This window comes from Scyliorhinus canicula, chromosome 9 (genome assembly GCF_902713615.1).
Source record: "Scyliorhinus canicula chromosome 9, sScyCan1.1, whole genome shotgun sequence".
Classification (NCBI taxonomy): Eukaryota; Metazoa; Chordata; class Chondrichthyes; order Carcharhiniformes; family Scyliorhinidae; genus Scyliorhinus; species Scyliorhinus canicula.
In genome coordinates this window covers 171964549-171988384 of record NC_052154.1, presented here as the reverse complement: position 1 = coordinate 171988384, position 23836 = coordinate 171964549, and the positions used below count along the sequence as shown (strand labels likewise).

At 43.8% G+C, this 23836-nt stretch overlaps 1 protein-coding gene across 4 annotated transcripts in view; it reads right to left on the bottom strand.

Annotated features, from left to right (window-relative positions):
- Positions 1–930: 930 nt before the first annotated feature.
- The window catches only part of chka (choline kinase alpha), a 70245-nt gene continuing 47339 nt past the window's right edge, over positions 931–23836 (bottom strand). For all 4 annotated transcript variants that reach the window (XM_038808198.1, XM_038808200.1, XM_038808201.1 and 1 more), the window contains 9 exons: positions 21530–21643; positions 18562–18695; positions 16169–16273; positions 13095–13153; positions 12825–12912; positions 6097–6205; positions 3207–3313; positions 1478–1559; positions 931–1272 (listed from right to left, as the gene is read on the bottom strand). In XM_038808198.1, coding sequence (XP_038664126.1) covers positions 1213–1272; positions 1478–1559; positions 3207–3313; positions 6097–6205; positions 12825–12912; positions 13095–13153; positions 16169–16273; positions 18562–18695; positions 21530–21643 — 858 coding nt within the window. In that variant the 3' untranslated portion in view covers positions 931–1212. The remainder of the gene's footprint in view (positions 1273–1477; positions 1560–3206; positions 3314–6096; positions 6206–12824; positions 12913–13094; positions 13154–16168; positions 16274–18561; positions 18696–21529; positions 21644–23836) is intronic.

Sequence of the window (23836 nt, the reverse complement as noted above, 5' to 3'; positions counted from 1 at the left end):
TGTTATTTAGAAATAAGAATAACAACATTAATGAAATTGTATTTTTTCAAAAGCTGAGGCTCAGCTGCATAATGACAAACAACAAACAAGAAACGCCATAAAACCACTACAACTTAATATCTCAAACTATGATTTTTTTTCCCGTCTTCTAAACTATGACATGTCAGAAAGAATTATCATTCACAACTTTCCACATCAGTCTACCGAGAAATACACATTATTTGACTATCTATTGCCAGAGTTCACATTTTCTTTCCTAGCGGCATGCTCCGTATAAGATCAAAATAAATGTAGGCACAGATTGGCACCAGCTATAAACTAGAGATTACCCAAGCGTATGTAATGCTACTCATGGAGTTTAACAGGTTAAAAATGTGCAGATTGCAGCACAGTTCACTGAAAAATATTCCGATGCTAAAGCAGCTAGGCCCCCCCCCCCCCCCCCCCCCCCCCTCCCACCCACACCCCACCCCTTTCGAGTCCCATCAGTCAGCTAACTGGTCAATCATCAACAGGGTCATTTGTACTACTGCCCCGTCTGGCTCAGATGTCAGTCTGTTGTATTAGAACAACTTGGTTCCAATATTCTTTCACCAGCCGTGTCATTATTGAAGCAAAATTAGATTGTGTTGGACATGCAACCTCAGCTTCAGGAGGTTTACCGATTTTCACATTGTACTACATATAGCGATGAGTCTGTCTTTTAATATAGATTTCTAGGCAAGTACTTCCAGGTTTTGAATCAACTTTTCTCTCTCTTTACCCAAAAGTTGTTTTGTCAACAAAAAAAAAACACAGAACATGTAAAAAGCACTTAAAAAAGACAAGTCACATTTTCCAGCCAGAGGAGGATTTGGGTGTACACTACCTAATTGTTCACTAAACATCTACTTTAACAAATGAAGCTCAGTCCGGAGAATTAATTAGCAATTTTGTACCGGATTAATATTACTGCAGTTTTCAAAGTTCTATTCACAAAGCAAGTTCTGAAAGAGTAAACAGGCCTTCATTTTTGCAGAACGTAAGCTTATATTTTTTGTCTTTAATTCTACAGGTCCATTTTCTAAACTTCTACCACATGAAACAAATCCACAGTCCATATCTCTGCTGAACACTGCTGTGGTTTTCCATAGTCGACTCTTGACACTTAATTTTGCTTGCGTCTTCGTCTTTACTCGACAACACTGACTGCTCCCAACGTTTTCCCAATCGTCAAACGCCTAGCTGCTTCTTCTGTTCGAAGTAAGTTTCAAATCTTGCTAAAGCATAATCCTGCGAAAGAAATGATTTACAGTTAGCAGTTTAAAATACTTCAGAATGGAAATTCAATCCTCACTTATAACCCCGTCTCCTAATATCGAGAAAATGTTTTATCGCAAGAACAAAGATACCACAATTTTGATCAATAAGTGAACGAAGGTAAATGAAAGCCACGTGTGCTTTCTTTCCAAACTTGTAACAATTATATTTCACTCACCAAATATCCAAATTCGATTGCTGAAATCCGAGCCTGAATAATGGACCACAAGCCCCAAAAGAAATGTGACGCAAGTGCATATCTGCAAATTTTAAATACGTACAATATCAATAGATGTCACAGTTGAATTAATAGATCAGAAAGGAGTAACTTTACTTAACATGGCAATATAGGAATATACAGGACTATTAAATACCATGACATATCATTTCACTAGTCCAAAATATATTGGGCTGCATTCTCCGGCCCCCCCAGGCAGTTGTCTCTCGGGTGCGCACCATTCACTGGCGGTGGGATTCTATCTTCCCACCACTTTTCAATGTGATTCCTCACGCCGCCAGGAAACACACGGTTGGCAGTGCTCTTCCAGCGGGAAAAGTGAATGGCAATGACCGGAGAATTCCAGCCGTTTGCATTCTCTCACTGCCCCCATTTCAAGAAAAAAACGAATCAGGCGAGATTTAACTAAATGGGAACAAAGTCCCACGGTGAGCGTGTTTAGCTGTGCGTTTCCTGGTGCTTACAGCGCTGAGAAACACAACGGTATGTGACAGCGCTCACGGTCTCAGCGGGGAATGCACAGCCGTGGCCGCCCATAGCTCCGTTTTGTGCACTGAGGAGCTCATCTCTGGAGCCCCTGAAGTGACCCCCAAGGCCCAATGCATTTTAACAGAAGTATTATTGCACCCAGTTATCTGTCAAGTGAACTGATTCATACAAACTAATGATGAATTAGGAGCAGTTAGCCCTTTGAGTCTGCTCCGCTATTCAGTAAGACCATGGCTGATCCGATTATAACCTGAACCCCACATTCCCACCCAACCCCGATAACCTTTCAGCCTTTTCTGATCAAGCATCTCCCTACCTCTGCCTTAAAAATGTTCAAAGACTCTGCATCCACCACCTTTTGAGGGAGAGGTCTAAAGAATCTCAAGCCTCAAAGAAAGTAATTCTCCTCATCTCTGACTCAAATGGATGATTCCTTACTTTGAAACAGTGGTACAGTGACCCCCCCCCCCCCCCCCAGTACTGGATTCTCCCACAAGAGGAAACATCCTCTCCAAAGCCCTGACAAGACCCCTCAGGATCTTATATGTTTCAATCAAGTCTCCACTTACTCTTCTAAACTCGGAAACAAACCGAGCCTGTGTAACCTTTCCTCCTAGGACAACCCACCCATTCCAGGTATTAGTTTGGGAAATCTTCTCCGAACTGCTTCTGATCAATCTTTCCGTAATTTCGGAGATCACTACTGTACATAGTCCTCCAGATGTGGTCTCACTAATACCCATGTACAACCAAAGTATAACCTTCCTACTGGTGTTCAATTCCTCTCACAATAAACAATAACATTCTATTAACTTTCCGAATTACCTATATGCTAGCCCTTTGATTCAGGCACGAGGACACCCAGATCCCTCTGCATCTCGGAGCTCTGCAACCTCTCACCATATAGATAATATGCTCCTTTCTTATTCTTCCTGCCAAAAGGGACAATTTCACATGTTCCCATGTTTCACTCCCATTTGCCAAGTCTTTGCCCACTCACTTACCCTATCTATTATCGCTTTCGATTCATTGGAATGTTTCCCCACTTTGGAATTTGGTTTTACCATACAAGTTCATGATGGAGCGCAGGTTGCACTTTTTAACCATACAGGTGTATACTGAACTGCAGAGGGTGAATAACGGTTATTTAAGAAACAGTGTCACCAATTGTAATAATTACCTATTTATCTCTTCTATCATTTGATCCTCCATTTTTGCCATCTGTTTGTCATCCAAGTCGTCAAATTCATTCTCCAACTCAGCACTGTAAACCCTGATAAAATGGAGCTGTCATAGAACAATAATAAAAGTTTTTTTTCAGTGAGAAACCAGTCTGGCACGCATTATTATGTGGTCTGCAACAAAGATATTCAAATTAAATAAAGAAATTGCAAAAGTTGTACATTTTATTTGTTGGTCTGACCTCATTTGATTGATAAGAGTCCATATCAGAACATTTAATGTAATTAATGAGTGAGTGGCTGAAATTGAGGGACATGTGCAAATTTTGCAGAGTAGGAAATATTAATTCCAAACTCTATTTTATGTTAAACCGCAACTGTAACATAAAAAGTTCAAAGGCGCAAACTTGCAACAAAAACAAAACAAATTCAGGATTGACGTTCGGAGGTACTTTTTCAGACAACATATTAATTACCCAGAATGGTTTTCCAAGTAGAAGGATAGAGGCAAACCCTCAAGTTGAATATTTAAGGAAGAATTGGATGTTTTGACTTGAGTTGGAGGATATGATGGGAGTTGAGGTAGATGGGCCAATTGTCTTCCTCATGGAATAAAACATGCAACTTACATTGCTTTTTATTAACCATAGGAATTTTGGTAGAATTTTTGGATGTTGCAAGTAAAAGCTTTTCTTAAAGCTGCCATCTTGAAGAACTTGAAGGTCATTAAAATGGTGCCATACAATCAATGAAGCACTAGAAGCTCCACTCATCCAAATTGGGCAAGGCTAACCCTGCTGGAATTTCCAAAATCAAAACTCACTTAAGTGGCAAGGCAGGCTCCTACTTAAAGGCTCAAGCCTGGCTGGCTCCTCCCCAATTCCCTACTTGAATGGCTGAAATGGAAGATACGAAACAATCTGCCTCATCAGCGCACCCCAATTCTTCTGCAGTCTTTTCAAATGAAGCAAAAGAATTGACTAATTTTTTTAAAAGCAGTGGAGGATAGAATGAATATGGAATTAGGATACGGAGCCTGTGAGCAAATGACATCACGGTTCTCATAAGTTCATAAGATACAGGAGCAGAATGAGGCCATTCGGCCCATCGAGTCTGGTCCGCCATTCTATCATGGCTGATATGTTCCTCATCTGCTACCTACAATGAAACAGACCAAGAGCGGGAGTGCAAAATCAGCCAGAGCATCGCCCGCCTAGAACACATGATCTAGGAGCAGGAGTAGGCAATTTAGCCTCCCGAGACCAACACCCTCAATGTGATCATGGCTGATCCCATTCTGGCCTCAACTCCACTGGCCTGGAAAAACCCTTCGACCCATCACCAATAAAAATCTCTAACTCCTCCTTAAATTTACTCACTGACCCTGCACCCATCGCACTCTGGGGTAGAAAATTCCACAGATTCACAACCCTATGGGAGTAGTTTCTCCTCAAATCTGTTTGAAATTTGCTACCCTTTATTCTTAGATTCTAACATCTCATTTTAGAATGCTGCATCTCTTTCAATGCTTTGGTACAAATGGGCAGTTAAATTACCTAGAAGTGGCACTGGGTCGGGATGCCAAAATTATCCCGTCCACTCCCAGGTTTCACAGGGTAGGTTTGAAGGTGAGTGGGAAACAACTGTGCAGGTGTCAGGCAAGATATTTAAATATTATAATCGACTTAACAGCAATATTAACTTCACATTTTGGCATAAATAGCCAGGCACCTGTTTCCCAAACTCCCAGTAACTTGCCAAAGTGGAGGTGGTGAGTAACCCTCTCCAGAATTAGAAATGAATCCTTTAACTGAGTCACCATGTCATCCTTTCTGCCTTCCCGGATTGATCTGGAATCCAGCCTGGGGAATTGCTCATGCCATGACTCAGTTAAAGAGTCGTTCCTCTGAATAAATGCCATGGTATTGTGGAAATGGGTGAAAAAGTGCTTGTGGCTTCCAAAATCATTCAAGTATTCACCTTGACTTGGAAGTCTGCAGTAAACACAACTGCTCAACGAATGGAAGTTGTCCTGCAAAAATCCATGCATAATTTGTGTGGGATCAAGTTTCATTAATGAAAATGTTTTGCAGCAGGAATGAGAACAATTCACAATCAAGGCCTCAAAATATTTTAAAAGCCTCTCCGGCTTTGAATTTGGGAATTTAATGCCAAGTCTACTGGAACTTCCAAATTCCATTAACATTATCCAGATGCAAACCCACCCCTCAGCCTCGAGCTCAGATGCCTCAAGCCTTGTTCCGAGCTGCTACGGGCACCTTTTCATAAACAAGCTGACCGTGATAATGTGCACCTTGGTCCTAGCATGTAGGGATAGCACTGTCGTCATGGGGAAGGACCTCCTGCATCAGCAGTCTGCAGAGATCTGCTGGTCCTCTGGCCAACATTTTGTGGGGTTGCTAATGGTGATGATGTCACCATGTCAACCATTTTAGGCCAACATGCTCATGAGCAGCTAAACCTGGGAAGTTAGAGTCACATCTACATCTTGCAGTGCCTATTTTCATTGATTGGTTGGTATCTTTCTCAAACATGCCAGATACATCAGAGAGAGAGCAGGGTCCATTTGATGAGATTGGCATTATACAGTGATGAGTGCATAACATCAAGAGTAGGCTACAGATGGAAATAGAATCTCAAAACTGTATTTGAAATTGATCTTACTTTGATTTATTTAACTGTTAAATGTGACCATCTAGAAATAAAACAAGGGTTGAGGGATTGAGATAGTCATACCAACAGTAACTCACGGATATTAATGATTTGTGATCAGCATTATGATTGAAACCATAAAATGTAGAATCATTGCAGATTGTGCTTTGGAATTTAATGGTTAAAAAAGAATTCATTGAAAATTAAATAACATACCTGCTGCATTTTGGAGGGGTAATTCTTGATATCAGTTTTGAAAAATGGATACTCGTCACAGTTGTAGTCATACATCCATTCACAGAAGTGATTTCCAAAATCAAACCCTCTACAGTAAAAAAAGAACATTTTTGGTAAAGAGTCCTATTTATTTATTCTACATCTCAGTTATTAATGCATGCAATAAAGAACTAAGGATTGTCACAGCCAAATATTTATGATAATGTATCAACGTTAGGATTTCTTTTGTGAGCAATTTCCTCTTTCTATAAATGGTGCAACCAAATTTGTCTGTTAGCATCGCCCAGTAATACTTACTTCATACATAGATCATATTTTCCATCAACTGAAAACCCATTTAAAGTACTCTTCTGTAAAATATATTTTATGATTCAGATTTGGAAAGAAATGACGAGGTGTGCCAGAGAGAGTGTATTCATATTTACGATATATGGTTACAGCACCAAAGCAGGTCACTCACTGCACCCAGTCCACACCAACTCTCTGCACGAGCTATTCAGCTAGTTCCACTCTCCCTGCCCTTTCCCCTGAACCCCACATTCCCTTTTGAAAGTCACACTTAAATCTGTCCAATATATACCTCATGAATGGAAAGTCACAATTATCAGAATTTTCAGAAGATATCAAATTGGTTGGAGGCACGATGGCACAGTGGTTAGCACTGTTGCTTCACAGCGCCAGGGACCCGGGTTTGATTCCGACCTTGGATGACTGTGTGTGGAGTTTGCGCGCGCTGTGTCTTTTTGCATGGGTTTCCTCTGGATGGTCTGATTTTCTCCCCACTGTCCAAAGATGTGCTTGCTAGGTGGATTAGCCATGATAAATTGCCCCTACGAGGGTATAGATATTCTAGCAGGTGGCCAGAGAGACATAGTTCAAGATAGAAAGATATGGGCGCGATTCTCCGCCCCCCCCGACGGGTCGGAGAATAGCGGGAGGGCCTTCCCGACATTTTTCCCGACCTCCCGCTATTCCCCCCCCCCCCCCCCCCCCCACGACACGAATCGCTGCTTTTTTACGGCGAGCAGCGATTCTCCCCTAGCCGATGGGCCGATTTCCTAGGCCTTTACGGCCGCACCACGGCGATTGGTGGGTACCGATCGCGGGCAGCGGGTACGAACCCCGCGCACTCTTTGTTACTCCGCCGCCCCACTTGATCAGTCCGCGGGGCGGCTGAGGGGCATAACGGCCCGCGCATGCGCGGGTTTCACGCATATGCGTGATGACGTCATCTGCGCATGCGCGGGTTGGAGCCGTCCAATCCGCGCATGCGCGGCTGACGTCATCATATGCGTCAGCCATCGTTAACTTTGGTGCGCGGGGTAAGCGAAATTCGCTAAGCCCGCGATGCCGAAGTTCACGGGGCCCCGCTGCTAGCCCCGCCCGGGGAGCAGAATCGGGTCCCGGGATGGGGCGCGGAGGCTGCCAGGAAACACGGCCGGTTTCAGGGCAGCCTTCACGACTCTCCGCATTTGCGGAGAATCGCGCCCATGGTGTGAGATTCTCATAAAATGGGAAGATTTAAAACTTAGTAGAGGGACAATAGTGGGTAAATACAGCCCATTAAAAGCCAGCAATGCAGGTAAATAAGGTCACATGTAGACAAACTGAACATTTAGTTTTGTATATAAGAGACAAAGAATGCATAGACGCAGTGACGTTGAAGGCTGTGGACTGAAGATGCCATTTTGGGCACATCATGTTAGAATGGGTATAAAAGCATTGAAAGAGATGCAGCACAGGTTTGCTGGCATGGGAGAGTTACAGCTACAGAGAAAGACTCAGTAAAGTTCAGGTTTGTTTTTACTTAAGTTGGTCAAGTGTGGTGTTGATGTTTAAATTTTCATCCTGGTTTTGAAATCCCTCCTAACTCTGGAATTCCCTCCCCACATTCTTCGGCCTCTCTAGCTCACCTTCCCACTTTAAGGCATTCCTTAAAACCTACCTTTCTGACTAAGCAGTTGATCACCTGACCTAATATGTCCTTATATGGCCTGTCATGTTATGTTTTATCATGCTTCTGTGAAGAACCTTGGGACATCTTATTACACGAAGGGTGCGAGAAAAACAAGTTGTTGAGCGGAGTAGTTTATAATTAACTGATGATTCGTCAAGATAGGGATTACAATTTAAGATCAATAGAAATGTCTGGTTTCTACCTATCCTCCTTTGTAAATATGAATTTTCATTAAAATAAACAAGTACAAATACTGTAAATGTGGTGGAGAGAGGGCAGCATGTTGGTGCAGCAGTTAGCACTGCTGCCTCACGGCGCTGAGGTCCCAGGTTCGATCCCGGCTCTGGGTCACCGTCCGTGTGGAGTTTGCACATTCTCCCCGTGTTTGCGTGGGTTTCGCCCCCACAACCCAAAGATGTACAGAGTAGGTGGATTGGACACACCAAATTGCCCCTTAATTGGAAAAAATTAATTGGATACTCTAAATTTATTTTTTTTAAATGTGGTGGCAAGAACCAATTGATACACCGGATTGGGAGATACTGCATTAAATGACCTGCGAACTTGCCAGTAAGAAGGAGACACATGAAAAAGAAAACAGAATACACAAATAGTGGGTCGGGTATCTGGTGTCCTTTCAACCTGTCACTCACTTCCCCATTATGTGCACTAATTTTCTTTCTATTTAAAAGTAATGGCATGAGAAATAAGAGTAGGCTCATGGCTCCTTGCACTTACTCCACCAATCAGCATCATGACTCATCTACTTCAACTCTACTTTCCTGGGCCTTATTTCCATACCCCTTGATTCCCTTGTGTCGAAAAATCTTGTGTGATCTCACCCTTGAATACACTTAATGATCAAATATCCACAAGCCCTCTGGGATGAGAATTCCAAAGATTTACAACCCTCTCTCCTCCTCATCTGCTGTTCTAAATGGATGACGCCTTATTCTGGATTGGATTGGATTTGTTTATTGTCACGTGTACCGAGGTACAGTGAAAAGTATTTTTCTGCGTGGGAAGAAAAGGGAATAAAAGAAAATACATAATAGGGCAACACAAGATATACAATGTAACTACATAAGCACCGACATCGGATGAAGCATTCAGGGTGTAGTGTTATTGAGGTCAGTCCATAAGAGGGTCATTTAGGAGTCTGGTAACAGCGGGGAAGAAGCTGTTTTTGAGTCTGTTCGTGCGTGTTCTCAGACTTCTGTATCTCCTGCCCGATGGAAGAAGTTGTAAGAGTGAGTAAGCGGGTGGGACTGTAATTCTGAGACTGTGATTCGTAGGTCCAGACGCTCCAGCTGGAGGAAACCCTGGCAACTGGATACTGGAATGGATGGTTGTAGCCCTGTCAATATCCCAGCAATAGCACTAAAGACTTGTGTTCCAGAATTAGTCGATCCCCTCGCCAAGAGGTTCCAGCACAGTAACAACACTGGAAGCAATCTGACAATGTGGAATTCTGCCCAGGCATGACCTGTCCACAAGAAACAGAGATAATACAATCCAACCAATTCCCATGCCATCAGCTTCCTCTTTATCATAAGCACAGTGATGGGTCATCAACAGTACTGTCATAGAATAGTCATAGAATTTACAGTGCAGAAGGAGGCCATTCGGCCCATCGAGTCTGCACCGGCTCTTGGAAAGAGCACCCTACCCAAGGTCAACACCTCCACCCTATCCCCATAATCCAGTAACCCCACCCAACACTAAGGGCAATTTTGGACACTAAGGGCAATTTATCATGGCCAATCCACCTAACCTGCACATCTTTGGACTGTGGGAGGAAACCGGAGTACCCGGAGGAAACCCACGCACACACGGGGAGGATGTGCAGACTCCGCACAGACAGTGACCCAAGCCGGAATCAAACCTGGGACCCTGGAGCGATTGTGCTATCCACAATGCTACCGTGCTGCCCCTGTCAAGCAGCACTTACACAGCAATCGCCTGCTCACTGATGCTCAGTTTGGGTTCCGCCTGAGCCCTTCAGCTCCTGATCTCATTACAGATTTGGCCCAAACACGTAACTGAATTCCAGAGGTTAGGGGAGAGAGTGACTACCCTCGACAGAGGCAGCATTTGACCAGATGCGGCATCAAGCAGCCCTGGCAAAATTTAAAATCAATAGGAAGGAGGGGGAAATCTCTACTGGTCAGAATCCGACCCAGCACAAAAAAAAGTTGTGGTTATTGGAGGTCAATGATCTCAATCCCAGGACATCACTGTAGGAATTCCTCACGGTAGTGTCCCAGGCTCAACAATCTTCAGCAGGTTCATCACTGACCTTTCCTCCATCATCAAGTCAAGTAGGGGTGATCATTGAAGATTGCACAATGTTCAGCGCCATTTGCAATTCCGCAGATAATGAAGCAGTTCACATCCACAGTGAGGTCAGGTATAATGCCTGGACCTGGTATGTCTCTCTTATCGGGACCATGATTCAATTTGAATTGGTTTTTGGAGCAGGATTAGGGGTTTGCCCTGTCCACACTCTGAGATCTGGCTTTGTAACTCTGATAAAGTAATTTTTAAAAAACCTAGACAACATTAAGGTTTGGGCAGACTAGTGGCAAACTACATTTGCAATACACAGATATCAGGCAATGACAATCTCCTCTTGACATTCAACGGCATTATCATTGTTGAATCCCCCATCATCAATAACCATTGACCAGGAACTGAACTAGACCCATCATATAAATAATGTGGCCCCAAGAACACAACACAGGCTGGGAATTCAGAGGCAAATAACTAAGATCCTGGCTCGGTAAAGCCGATCCATCTACAAGGCACCAATCAGGTGTGTGATGGAAATACCCTCCACTTGCCTGGATGAGTATAGCTCCAAAAACAATCAAGAAGCTCGAAACCATCCAGGACAAAGTGGCCTGCTTGATTGGCACCCTATCCAGCAACCTAAACATTCCATCCTTCCACGACACGTGCACAGTAGCAGCAGTGTGTGCTATATACAAGATGCAGTGCAGTAATTCACCAGCACCCCTTCAACAGCACCTTCCAAATCTGCAACCTCTACAACCTAGGAAGGCAGTAGATGCAAGCCACATAACATCCTTTTTTAAATTTAGCGTAAATTTTTATAAATTATTTGTGCCCCAATTAAGGGGCAATTTAGCGTGGCCAATTCACCTACCCTGCACATCTTTTGGGTTGTGGGGGCGTGACCCATGCAGACACGGGGAGAATGTGTAAACTCCACACGGACTGTGACCCAGGGCTAGGATCAAACCCGGGTCCTCTATGCGCCACCCATCACACACCATCTTGACTTGTAACTATATCGCCATTCCTTCACTCGTCACTGGATCAAAATCCTGGAACTGCATTCATAACAGTATACTTTACACCACCATGGACTGCAGTGATTCAAGGTGGATCACCACCACCTTCTCAAGGGTAATTAGTGATGGGAAACAAAGGCTGGGCCGGCCAGCAATGCCCATCCTATAAAAATAAGAAACCTTGCAAGAATTTCAAGAATTTCACGTGGGTCACTCATCATTTTTCTAAATCCCAGAGAATATAGACCCATTTTACGTAATCTCCCCTCATAAGACAAAGTCTCATCCCGGGAATCACTCAAGTGAACCTTCATTGAGCCTTCTCCAAGGCATCCTTCCTCATGTCAGGAGCCCACAATGGACACAATAGTCCAGGTGTGGTCTCACTGAAACCCTACACAACTGCAGGAAGACTTCCTTTCTCTTATACGCCAATCCATTCGATATATATGTCAATGTCATTTCATTGATGATCTATTATAATACCTGCTTCAGTTTGCAAGTCATTTAATGCAATAAATGTTTATTTGCAATTGGTATATTCATCGGATTTTCCCCATCACCCATTTGCTCCTTTGTCTGTTTTTTTCAATCTCACTAAAATGCCAGTTAATCTCCTGGCCTTCAGCATGGTGAAACACTATAACCAGTCTCTTTGCTTTGCAGATGATGACAAATGTGATGTGCATCATCAAAATGTTCTATTTTTACTTCTAATTTTTAATCATCCTAAATCTATTATTGCCAGCAGCCTGCTGACTCTAATCCCCAAATTTAATGAGGATAAGACACATCTGTGAGTTAGTCATATAGTGGTAATGCTGAAGTGAACACTATCTCAGAAAACAATGTGTTCCTTGCAGTAATATTCTCAATCCAATTACATGTACTGATGAAAAGGTCCAGTCAATCGCTTAGTAATTCACTTTCTAACCAGGAGCGATTCAACATCCAAAAGGAAATGCCACAAATACTCTCAAATTTTGAGGGATAAGAATAGGTTGTGGAGTTCATTCTAAAAGTTAAGATTTCATGAGATGAGGTTATGTATAATCAGGGATGATTAGTTATCATCAGACACCACAGGAAGACTCCAATCACATATCATAGAATTTATAGAGCAGGAGGCCATTCGGCCCATCGAGTCTGCACCAGCCCTTGCAAAGAGCACCCGACTTAAGCCCACACCTCCACCCTGTTCCCGTAACCCAACCTAACCTTTTTGGACACCAGGAGCAATTTAGCGTGGCCAATCCACCGAACCTGCACATCTTTGGACCATGGGAGCAAACCCACGAGAACATGCAGACTCCGCACAGAGAGCGACCCAAGCCAGGAATCAAACTTGGGACCCTGGAGCTGTGAAGCAACAGTGCTAACCATCGTGCTCCATCCATTAATTTTATCTTCATTTTAAACAAAACTACAATTACCTGAAATTATAGCTGCTGTATTCAAAGTCAATGAGCATCAGTTTCTGATCACCAGGGTTCTCAGTGTGTTCCAGTAGCAGGAGATTACCTGGGATGAAAAGAAGAAATCAGATGAGGTATTGGACACATATGCCCCAAGGCTTTACACTTTGACCTAATTGGGCACTGCAAATAATTCCAAATTAAAAATCTTCCAAAAAGAGAATAAACATTACGGTCAGCCAAATGAAGCAACTTTTATTTTTATGCATAAAATATAAGCCATCTTACCTTCCTGACAATCATTGTGACAGAAAACAATTGGCGATGGAGTTGCTTGAAGCAAAGACCTGAGCAGAATGAAAGAGCGACTGTAAATGATAGCGTAAAGCTCGAGTTTCCAATGCTGGATTCACAAGTACAACAGATACCACTCTCTCGGAATACTAACTGACTTGTTTAAAAGGAACTATATTTTACCATCGATTGCGGGGGGAATGTACTGATGCACCAATTTGTTCAAGGGTTGTGTAGTAAAATGTGCATATCTCGCTAGTTGTACGTTGTGCTCATTAAAAGCAATTTAGCAATTTAAAATGTTCAAGCTATCTTCTTACAAAATATACAAATGTGTTACAACTGCGAAGTGCAACACCAGCATTCACAGTAAATAGCAACGTTGCACTTTTATAAACAGAGCATTAAATAACTAACAGAGACCTGCAAAACATTTGCGGTCAGGTTAGTATCTTTATTACAACAATACTTCTTTAAATACAGCATTTCTAGTTATTCTTTCACCAAAGATGTTAACAGAATTAAAATATCTTGTGTATGTGTAAAAACAAATCTAGGGATACAAATACAAATTTTGTCAAAAATTTGACTTTGTGGCCTGTTTATGGTCATAGAATATGAAAGACTAATTAGGAAACACAAGGCCATAAGACATAGGAGCAGAATTAGGCCACTTGGCCCATCGAGTCTGCTCCACCACTCAATCATGCTGATATTTTCTCATCCCCATTCTCCTGCCTTCTCCCCATAACCCCTGATCCTCTTATTAATCAAAACCTATCTATCTCGGTCTTGAAGATACTCAGTGATTTGGCCTCCACAGCCTTCTGCGGCAAAGAGTTCCACAGATTCATCACCCTCTGGCTGAAGAAATTCCTCCTCAGCTCTGTTTTAAAGGATTGTTCCTTTAGTCTCAGATGGTGTCCTCTGGTTCTAGTATTTCCCACAAGTGGAAACATCCTCTCCACGTCCATTCTATCCAGGTCTCGCAGTATCTTGTACTCCCCCTTCATCCTTCTAAACTCAACGAGTACAGACCCATAGTCCTCAACCGTTCCTCATACCACAAGCTCTTCATTCCAGGGATCATTCTTGTGAACCTCCTCTGGACCCTTTCCAAGGCCAGCACATCCTTCCTTAGATACGGGGCCCAAAACGGCTCACAATACTCCACATGGGGTCTGACAGGAGCCTTATACAGTCTCAGAAGTACATCCCTGGTCTTGCATTCTAGCCCGCTCAACATGAATGCTAACATTTCATTTGTCTTCCTAACTGCCGACAACCTGCACATTAACCTTAAGAGAATCGTGAGCAAGGATGCCCCTTTGTGCTTCTGATTTCCTAAGCATTTCCCCATTTATAAAATAGTCTATGCCTAAATTCCTCCTTCCAAAGTGTATAACCTCACACTTTTCCACATTGTATTTCATTTGCCATTTCATTGCCCACTCTCCTGGCTTGTCCAAATCCTTCTGCAGCCCCTTTGCTTCCTCAATACTACCTGTCTCTCTACAGATCTTTGTATCATCTGCTAACTTAGCAACAGTTCCTTCTTCCAGATCATTAAAATATATTGTAAAAAGTTGTGGTCCCAGCACAGACCCCTGAGGCACACCACGAGTCACCGGCTGCCATCCTGAAAAAGACCCCTTTATCCCCACTCTCTGCCTTCTGCCAGTCAGCCAATCCTCTATCCACAGAGTTGAAAAGAGAGGTTTACATCGAATGGACTCAGTATTACTCAACGAATAAACACACTATTTGCTTGAAATCTGCCTGTTAACAAATTTGGCACCTATCATTAACGAAAACAGGTTCCCGTTTTTGTTCCCCGACAAAGTTCTTGTTTAGGATTCAAGTTTCGCAGCAACATCATAACTGCTCCGTCCTCAAGTTAATGACATGCTCACTGGAGTTAGACTGTGTAGAACCTCTGCAAAGTATAGACTGTTATCATCTTCTTCGTCTACAGAATCAATGCTGATATATTCTTAAAACTCACCCGATGGCTTTTCTGAATCATTTTCATTCTAATCTAGTGAATTTTCATTTTTAGCACCAGGAATAGCTTTTGAACAATAGGTTGTGTCAAATAGTTGTGTGAAATGTTCTCTCCAGCCACAGTAACTGTTGTTGGGCTCCATACCTTCTGCAATGCTTCTTTGCTCCTCTAATCACCCTACCCCGCAGCTGCCACCATCAGCTGTTGACAGTTGCACGAGCGTGACGTACTGTAGTCTGCCGTATGTCCGTTTGTGTGGCAGGCACCATCCACCAACAAACATGCCGCTTAAACTGACAAATCAAATCTATCCAGACAGACACAAGCTGAGTATTGCTATTTTAGATTTCTATGAAATAAAAGATTGCTGGCCTTCCCCTGTTCTGGACAGTTTTAGTATTTCTCAAATATCTGAAGAAATATTGGCTTGTGTGTGTTTCATCGCTGTTACGGTATATTCCAATTTCGTGAGCACGCAATCCTAGTGCGAGGTCTCAACTGCTGGGGAGAGGGTAATGCCAAGGCGAGTGCCATGGTACCACCTCCTGCCCTGTCCCCCACCACCCAGGGGTCTCCAATGAACTGGGAGATCCCCTCCATGAGCTGTTACGGCTGGTCCACATTCGTGTGAATCAGTACTAAACGACGCACTGGTGAGGACTCGCAGGCGAGGTCGTTGAGTCCCGGGCGCCGTGTGAATCCGGTGTCCATGTATTTAAAATGAACCATTCGGCTCATTTGAATACTCAGTTCTGGATCTCGCCCAGGGAGGGAGAGATCCAGATCATGCCGGCAGAGCGAGTCAGGTGACTCGCGATTGGCCCGGCGTGGAGCCCGATTTGGGGTTCTTGCGTGATTCGCCTGGCGCAGGGTCGCTGAATCGCACCCACTGTGTCAGGGCTGGTAAATGTGCAAGCACTGGGAAATTCATATGGCCTGTTTAGAACAGAAAAGTTTGACTCAGTAAGAATTTATCCGAGTTTCTTCTTTTGAAATCTAAAGTTTTAATACTTTAGATTTTAAAAGCACACATGTAAATGCTATTAATTCAATAAAGCCCTACCTCAGCTTCGCCATTTCCTGCGGCAGGTTGTAACTGAGAAGTTTGTGGAACATTCTAGCGTGAGATTCTCTTGTAAAGCTGATTCGCAACACTTGCTGTAAGTACCTATCATTAATGATAAATAAGCGCAATGTTGTGAGAAAAGTCAACTGCACATAGGTATACAAATGATTTGTTTTGACAAGCTTGAAATGCAGGAAACAATACCACAATAAATAATTCTAAAATGTAAAGCCACAATCCTCAAAATATGCATCAATAGAGTGAAGCTCGAGTTTTTGATTGGTTTACAGATTGCAAAATTAAATTTCCTCAAACTGAATTACACAAATAGTTGAAATATTCTTCTTGATGGGAACTGTCTTTCCTAGACACAAATTCCTCAGGCTGCTATTTGTAACACCTTTATAAATGTATTTGTGAAGATATTTGTTCAATATCTGCGCAAAATCATTCGAAATATTAGCTGAAATCTTCACATACATACATAATTGCTACATAGACTATTCTGAAGAATTCTTAACACTATGTCTTGTTAAATGCAATTAAAACATCTGGATAATCGGACTGCCAAATGGCAAGTGAGGATATGTCCAAATTCACTGTTTCTCTGCAATAAATCTCAAACAAATGCTGCCTCAATTTATTAAAGTAGACGGTCAAATCCCTGGTTAGAGTTTGGGTTGTTTGGCTGGGGTGGGCAGAAATAATTGTGACACAGTTTCCTCTCCTGATTAGTGTTGACTGATGAAAGCTGTATTTGTGAGAAAGAGGATTCAGATAGGATTAGGACTTGGCACTGATGATCTTTCCAGACAAATGGCCCAGCAACAATGATCTTCCTAGTTCTCACATACACGATGGCCACTTGCAGAGAGGGACTGTCAAGCCAATACCCTACATGGAACCACAAACCACTAATTTCAGGAGAGGCGGGCAAGGCAACCAAATTGGTGATGGGGAAGGGGAGAAGAAAAAGGCTGGAGGCGGGTATGTCTAACCCACATCTTTAAGATGCTTTAATGACTGCCAAACCAAGGTTGCAATTTCTGCACAACAATCCCACACATGTCAATGGCAATAGAGTCGCAACCATTTATTATAGATGTAATGGCGTTAAATTACTCTGCTCAAATGGTGAATGGTAAAATGTAATTCCTAAGCTTGGGGGAGGGGGGGAGGAAGGTAGGGAGAGAGAGAGAGAGAGGATATACACAAGGCTCCAGTGGGCGAGTGTCCAAAATTGTGCAATTCAACAACAAAAACCCAAATAATCCAACTCATGGCGCAAAGTATCTATTTTGAGTGTTTAATATCTCTCCCAGAAAATTTGAATTAATGTATTATTTTGTTCTAGTTCACAGCACAAATATGATATTCGACTTCAAAAGAAAATCGTAGACTTAAACTAATCCATTGTGATTAATTTTTCATATTTTATAGTTTACATTTAGTATTTTTTGCTGTGATTACAAAAGGGGAGAGAGTCATTAATTTTTGCAGGGGCAATTCTAACTTTGTGTAACAAGACACAGGAATGTGGTGGGCTTTTGCATTGCAGGTGGTACAGTTAATGGGAGAGGCCAGGTTTACCAGTTGCTTCTGGAACAGCTAGCTGGAAGACATGGTTCATACATACATAGAACATACAGTGCAGAAGGAGGCCATTCAGCCCATCGAGTCTGCACCGACCCACTTAAGCCCTCACTGGTTCAGTTTGGTTCAAAGAAACATCTCTCTCCCAAAGTTGTCTAAAGATAAGCAAATAAAACCCAATTGTTGACATAATTCACGAGTGTGGTATTTTAATATATATGGGTTTTCCATAACACCATGCAATCAAAATGTTATTTTTTTATTCAAGTACTGGTATTGAGGTTTCTGTTCAGTAAGTAATGGTTCCTGTCGATTTCTTTAATTCTCTCTCCCCTCCTTGGAATGTCAGGATATTTTAGAGGGTTTCTGTTAACATGGAAATCTGTCAGTGTTTTCATAGCTCATTTATTCCTTTCAACCCACAATGATTAGAGCCATTAAACAGTAGGTACAAAAGATTGAGCAATTGCACGTAAACGGTGAAAAGAGCTTAATGAATTGCTGAAAATAACGGAGCCTTTGTAATATGTGATGGAAATGGTTATTGTTAGTTGCCAATGATAACTGAGTGCAGTGTAAGTGGTGGGAACTGTAATCACATTCGGAATACCTTCCTACTTAAATTCACAGGGATTAATTGGTACACGTACAATCAACCAAGCCAATCCAAATTATCCTTCAAAAAGATGTAATTTCTTCACCCGTAAAATACAGTCAAGTTAAAAACAAGTCCACGAAACACTCAAAATATTGTTTATAGGTAGTGCCCAAGTTAAATGCGCTGGCTAAGTACTCACTTCTCCATAGTGCCAAACAACCACGTCGGTTCTTTGTTAAATGGCATCGTCATTCTATGGAATGTGGCCATCTTTTTTGCTATTTCTGCTGAAATACTTGGAATAGCCAATTCTCTGGTCTCCAATTTCCGGCTCTAGAATAAAGTGATAAAACATTTGTGTCGCAGGTCAAATATGTACAATATGCTGAATGCTGTTATTTTACACCAATATGCAAAATTGATACATGATAAATGCCTATGTATACAAATTGCCAGCGTGCAATCTGAAAACACTTTGTTCATTTTCAAATTCACACTTTCTATATTTAACTGCGAAACGTTTTTCACAGCACAAGTCATTGTCTTTGTTAATTGTGCTTGCATATCTTCTATTTACCCTGTAGATAAAGACTGGAAAGTGTAATCTCAAACCTGGAGAAAAGGGCAAGTATCTTTTACGGTTTCTTAATGTTCATTTAAACAGATACCTCGGGAACATATGTTCATTATTATATACTGTCTAATGAAGATATTGTGAGCAATCAATTTGTTGATGTGCATTAAACAGTAACAAGGGATACACACATCAAGAGGCTAGGCTGCAATCCCTGAATCAATTACAAAGTTAAATAGCTGAACATGATCTTTCCCAACTAAATGTGGCTATTTGGAAACACTTGCAATAGATGGACAAACCACGAAATGCTAATTATTTACACTAAGGAGATTTAATTGAAATGGCGGTTCTTATGCAAATCCCATGAAATTTCACTCAGTCAGTATGTAAATATCCTGTTGACTGCAAATTATTTTCGAATTTAAAAGGTGTTCACTGGTATTTCAATATTTACATATTTCAGGATGTCCGTTTTTATATTCATTAATTTTGCTGCTTCGTCGTTCAGTACAAAAGACGAGGGGTGTGATTTAACCACCGCCTTGGACCTAGTGTGGATCTGGGCGTACCGGTTAAATAGCGGGAAAGGACAAAAATCGAGGTTTGCGCCAGACGCAAATCAGTTTGCTATCTAACCAGCGTCTGAGCACAATTTCCCCAATATTCCTGGCGGGAGTTTGGGATCTGGGGGTGCAACTGGCTCAGTGGATGGCACTCAGAGAAGCAGGGACACGCAAGGGTAGGGGGGAGGCTTGTGGGCTTTGAGGGTCCCGGGTTGGAATCCCTAACTGATCGTCGGTATCTCTCCTTCTCCAATTCCTTACAGATATACAAAATATGGCTGTTTATGTCTGTCTGGTAGGGGGTGGGGCCTCGCAGTGCTGTCTGGCAGGGGGTGGGGCCTCGCAGTGCTGGTAGCACCCCAGGCAGCCAGATGCCAGAGAAAGCGGCAGCAGCACTGATGCAGGCTGGAGACAGCACCCCATGTGCAGGGTGCCGCCGCACCACGAGGATCTGGCCGCCCATCAGGATGAAGAGGAACCTCTGTAGTGTTCTGCTGAGCGCTCCACAACCTGGCACTGCAGCAGGGCGCCATGTGGCCTCGTCTGAGGAGCCGGGCCAGGAGGGGCTGGAGGTCAAGCCCAGGAAGTAGCTGCAGGATGTGGCAGAGAATGGAGGATGGAGGACAGCTGGTGGTGAGGCTCCGGCATGTCCAGAGGACCAGGGAGGCACTCATCCTCACCCGATTCTCATAGGGCAAAAATCTTGTCCCTCAGCTCTTCCTCATCCCCCCTCTAATCACTCCCCCCCCCCCCCACCAATCCCACTGTCCCTACCCCCCACCAAACCCACTCCTCCTCCCCCCTCAATCCCACTCCCCCTCAATCCCACTCCCCCCCCCCCCCCAAAATCCCACTCACCCCACTCCCCCCTCCATCCCACTCCCGTCCCCTCCCTCCATCCCACCCCTCCCTCCATCCCACCCCTCCCTCCATCCCACCACTCCCTCCATCCCACCACTCCCCCCCTCCCTCCATCCCACTCCCCCCTCCCTCCATCCCACTCCCCCCTCCCTCCATCCCACTCCCCCCCTCCCTCCATCCCACTCCCCCCCTCCCTCCATCCCACTCCCCCCCTCCCTCCATCCCACTCCCCCCCTCCCTCCATCCCACTCCCCCCCTCCCTCCATCCCACTCCCCCCCTCCCTCCATCCCACCCCCCCCTCTCTCCATCCCACCCCCCCCCTCTCTCCATCCCACTCCCCCCCCCTCTCTCCATCCCACTCCCCCCATCCCACTCCCCCCCCTCTCTCCATCCCACTCCCCCCCCTCTCTCCATCCCACTCCCCCCCCCTCTCTCCATCCCACTCCCCCCCCCTCTCTCCATCCCACTTCCCCCCCCCCTCCCACCATCCCACTTCCCCCCCCTCCCTCCATCCCACGCCCACCCCCCCCATCTACCATGTACCCTCCAAGGGTTTGTGTAACATCACCTCAGGGTGATGGGCCTGTGTTAGCACTGTCAAATGTTGCCCTTCTAATAATCTTTATTAGTGTCACAAGTAGGCTCACATTAACACTGCAATGAAGTTACTGTGAAACTCCCCTAGTCGTCACCAGAGGGAGAATTCAGAATGTCCAATTCACCAAACAAGCACATCTTTCGGGACTCGTGGGAGTAAACCGGAGCACCCAGAGGAAACCCATGCAGACACGGGGAGAACCACCCCACCCACCTCCCCCAGCTGGCTGTGTAATCCTCGTTAAATCAGGCGGCAGGAATAGGCAGCTATGAACACGGGGGGTTTCACGCTTCATTCCTCGTTCAATCCAACAGTCTGCAATTTTGGGACAATTCTGCCCGAAGTTGCTTTTTTTAAAAACATGCTCAATTACGATTATTCATTTGGAAGGGATGCAAAATTTTTACCGTGGACCATTTCATAACAACAACATCAAACACACAACTAATGGCCTGTTGCCAAAATATTTTTCCCACGTCTTTCATTTTCGACAAGCAGCAGTAGCTCAAAGACAACACAGCACAATCGACGATTCACACAGCCAGAGGCAGAGACAATCAGACTCACTGCAATGAACTGTTCCAGACGACCCTGAGGAAAGATTCCATATAGCTTCGGACCAAGTGAACGTTCTGCCAGGATAGCAAACATAACACTTTCCAACACCATGGCATCCTCTCCCTATGTGAGAGACAAATGAACACCAGTTAATATTTTGTTACTTAAACAATTGTGCCTATTAATGTGCATTAACTATCCGATACTTTGAAGTGACTGGTGGATGTAACCAATAACAGATAATGCTGGATAAACTCGGCAGGCCTGGCAGCATCTGTGGAGAGAAACGGAGTTAAAGTTTCGGACCTTAAACTCTACAGAACTGTGGAACTAACTAAACTTTAATTCTCCAAAACAAAACAGAATTGAATTTTGGAATCTCTGTGCTCAACAAGCAGAATAAAATATGGGTTAAAATTGCAGGGTTTGATCTCTTTCCGTAACATGACACTTTTTAATCCCAGTCCCAAAAACAACCTGTTTTACCACATCACTGGGATATGACCAGTCTATCACGGACAAGATGCACATCCTTTGAGAGGGAAGCTAAACTCCAACGAAGGTGAATTGTGACCAAGTTAGCGATAGTTAATTGGGACCCTGTTGATAGCTACTGTCAGACTTGGCGACCCAATACCCGAGTCAGGCATGTCCTCCAGAATACAAAGCAATGCTGATGTTTAGCTCATTGACAGTGTGGGAGAGAGAGATGGACAATTGGTGTGGCACAGGAATAATTCCCACGTAGGATGGCCCTAACTAGAAGAGTAGCAAGAGGTTTCTGTTCAGCTAGTTAAACTCCCGAAAATATTCCTCCTCACAATAGGTGATTCCTGAACTTTAGTACTCGTTAACCTGTGACTATTTTTAGGTTCTCTAGATTGACAATGGGTTGGAATTAATGGAGGTTACTGGGATCTCGCCCATCAGCCGCAGAGTTGGTGAAAGTCAATCATCACCTGTTTTTTGGAAGGTCCGCTCAACTGAACGTTGTTCAGGCATTTAACAGGCCAGCAGCGGGTCTGAATCAAGGACCCTGGGGGTGAAAGTTCTGCTGGGCAAGTGCTGCCCTCCAATCAGAAGCCACCAGTAAGGCATGGCTGCTGCTGGTACAGCACCCACCCAAGGCCTAGGATCGAGGGACGACTCAGGCACAGGTGAGCAATGCTGGAAAGGGAGGGTCACAGGGTGGGAGTTGAAGGGGTTGGCAGCAATTGCTGACTCTCAGCATTCCTCCCCCCCCCCCCCTTCACTAATCCGTCCTGATGTCAGGGCCCTCAATCTGGCACTGTGCTTTTGGACAGGGCACCTCCACTGGGAACCCACAATCACATATGCCAGGGTTTGGTGGCCGTACTAACTGCATGGTGAGCCTCCTGCTAGCGATTACCAGTGGCGGTGGGATAAGGGCCTCAATTAGGAGGGTGTTGGGAAGGCCGTCCATGAGCCTTTCTACCAAGGGCATAATTGGGGCGCAGACAGAAAGGTGGTGGGATCCCTCTCACCACCCTCCCACCGATTTAAATAACTCGCAGCTACCAAATTCACCATGGGGGAGGGCATATGATTCTGCCAAACGGTGCACAACTGATCAGCCACACAGGAACTCTTACATGAATTTCTCAACAGTTTGCTTTGAAGGCTCAAATATCAAACACATGGAAGACACAAAGTCCCTTCATCGTTCACTGAAATTCTCCTTGTTACACATGTAAATATGTCAGAAGACATGGAGGCCAATATAAGTCAATGAAAGTTGAATCATATTTGACACTCATCCAGGTCAGTAAGTAATAATTAATTAATGAAAACAAAAGTCTCCATTATATGATTGACATTTTTTCCATAAGGTCTCCAACAACTAAAAGGATTAAAGCTAAGTGAAATTCCAAGACATAAAAAGACTTTGCAAAATTAATACAAAGTAGGCTCAACAGAAAGCAGACTGTACTAATGAATAATAGCTACTGAAGCTGGCAATTTATGATTAGCCAAATCTCACAGAGATTAGAGTATCTCGACTATTTTCACTTGTGGCCATAACAGAATAAAACCATAGAAATCTTACAGTGGAGAAGGAGGCATTTTGGCCCACTGAGTCTGAACCAACCCTCTGATGGAGCACTCTACCTGGGCCCATTCCCCCTCTGGAGCACCCGGAGGAAACTCACACAGACACGAGAACGAGCAAACTCCACACCGTCACCCAGGGCTGGAATTGAATTCGGGTCTTGACGCTGTGAGGCAGCAGTTCTAACCACTGTGTCACCGTGCCGCCCCTTGAATGTTAAAAGTTTCAGGCAGCATTAAATGGGG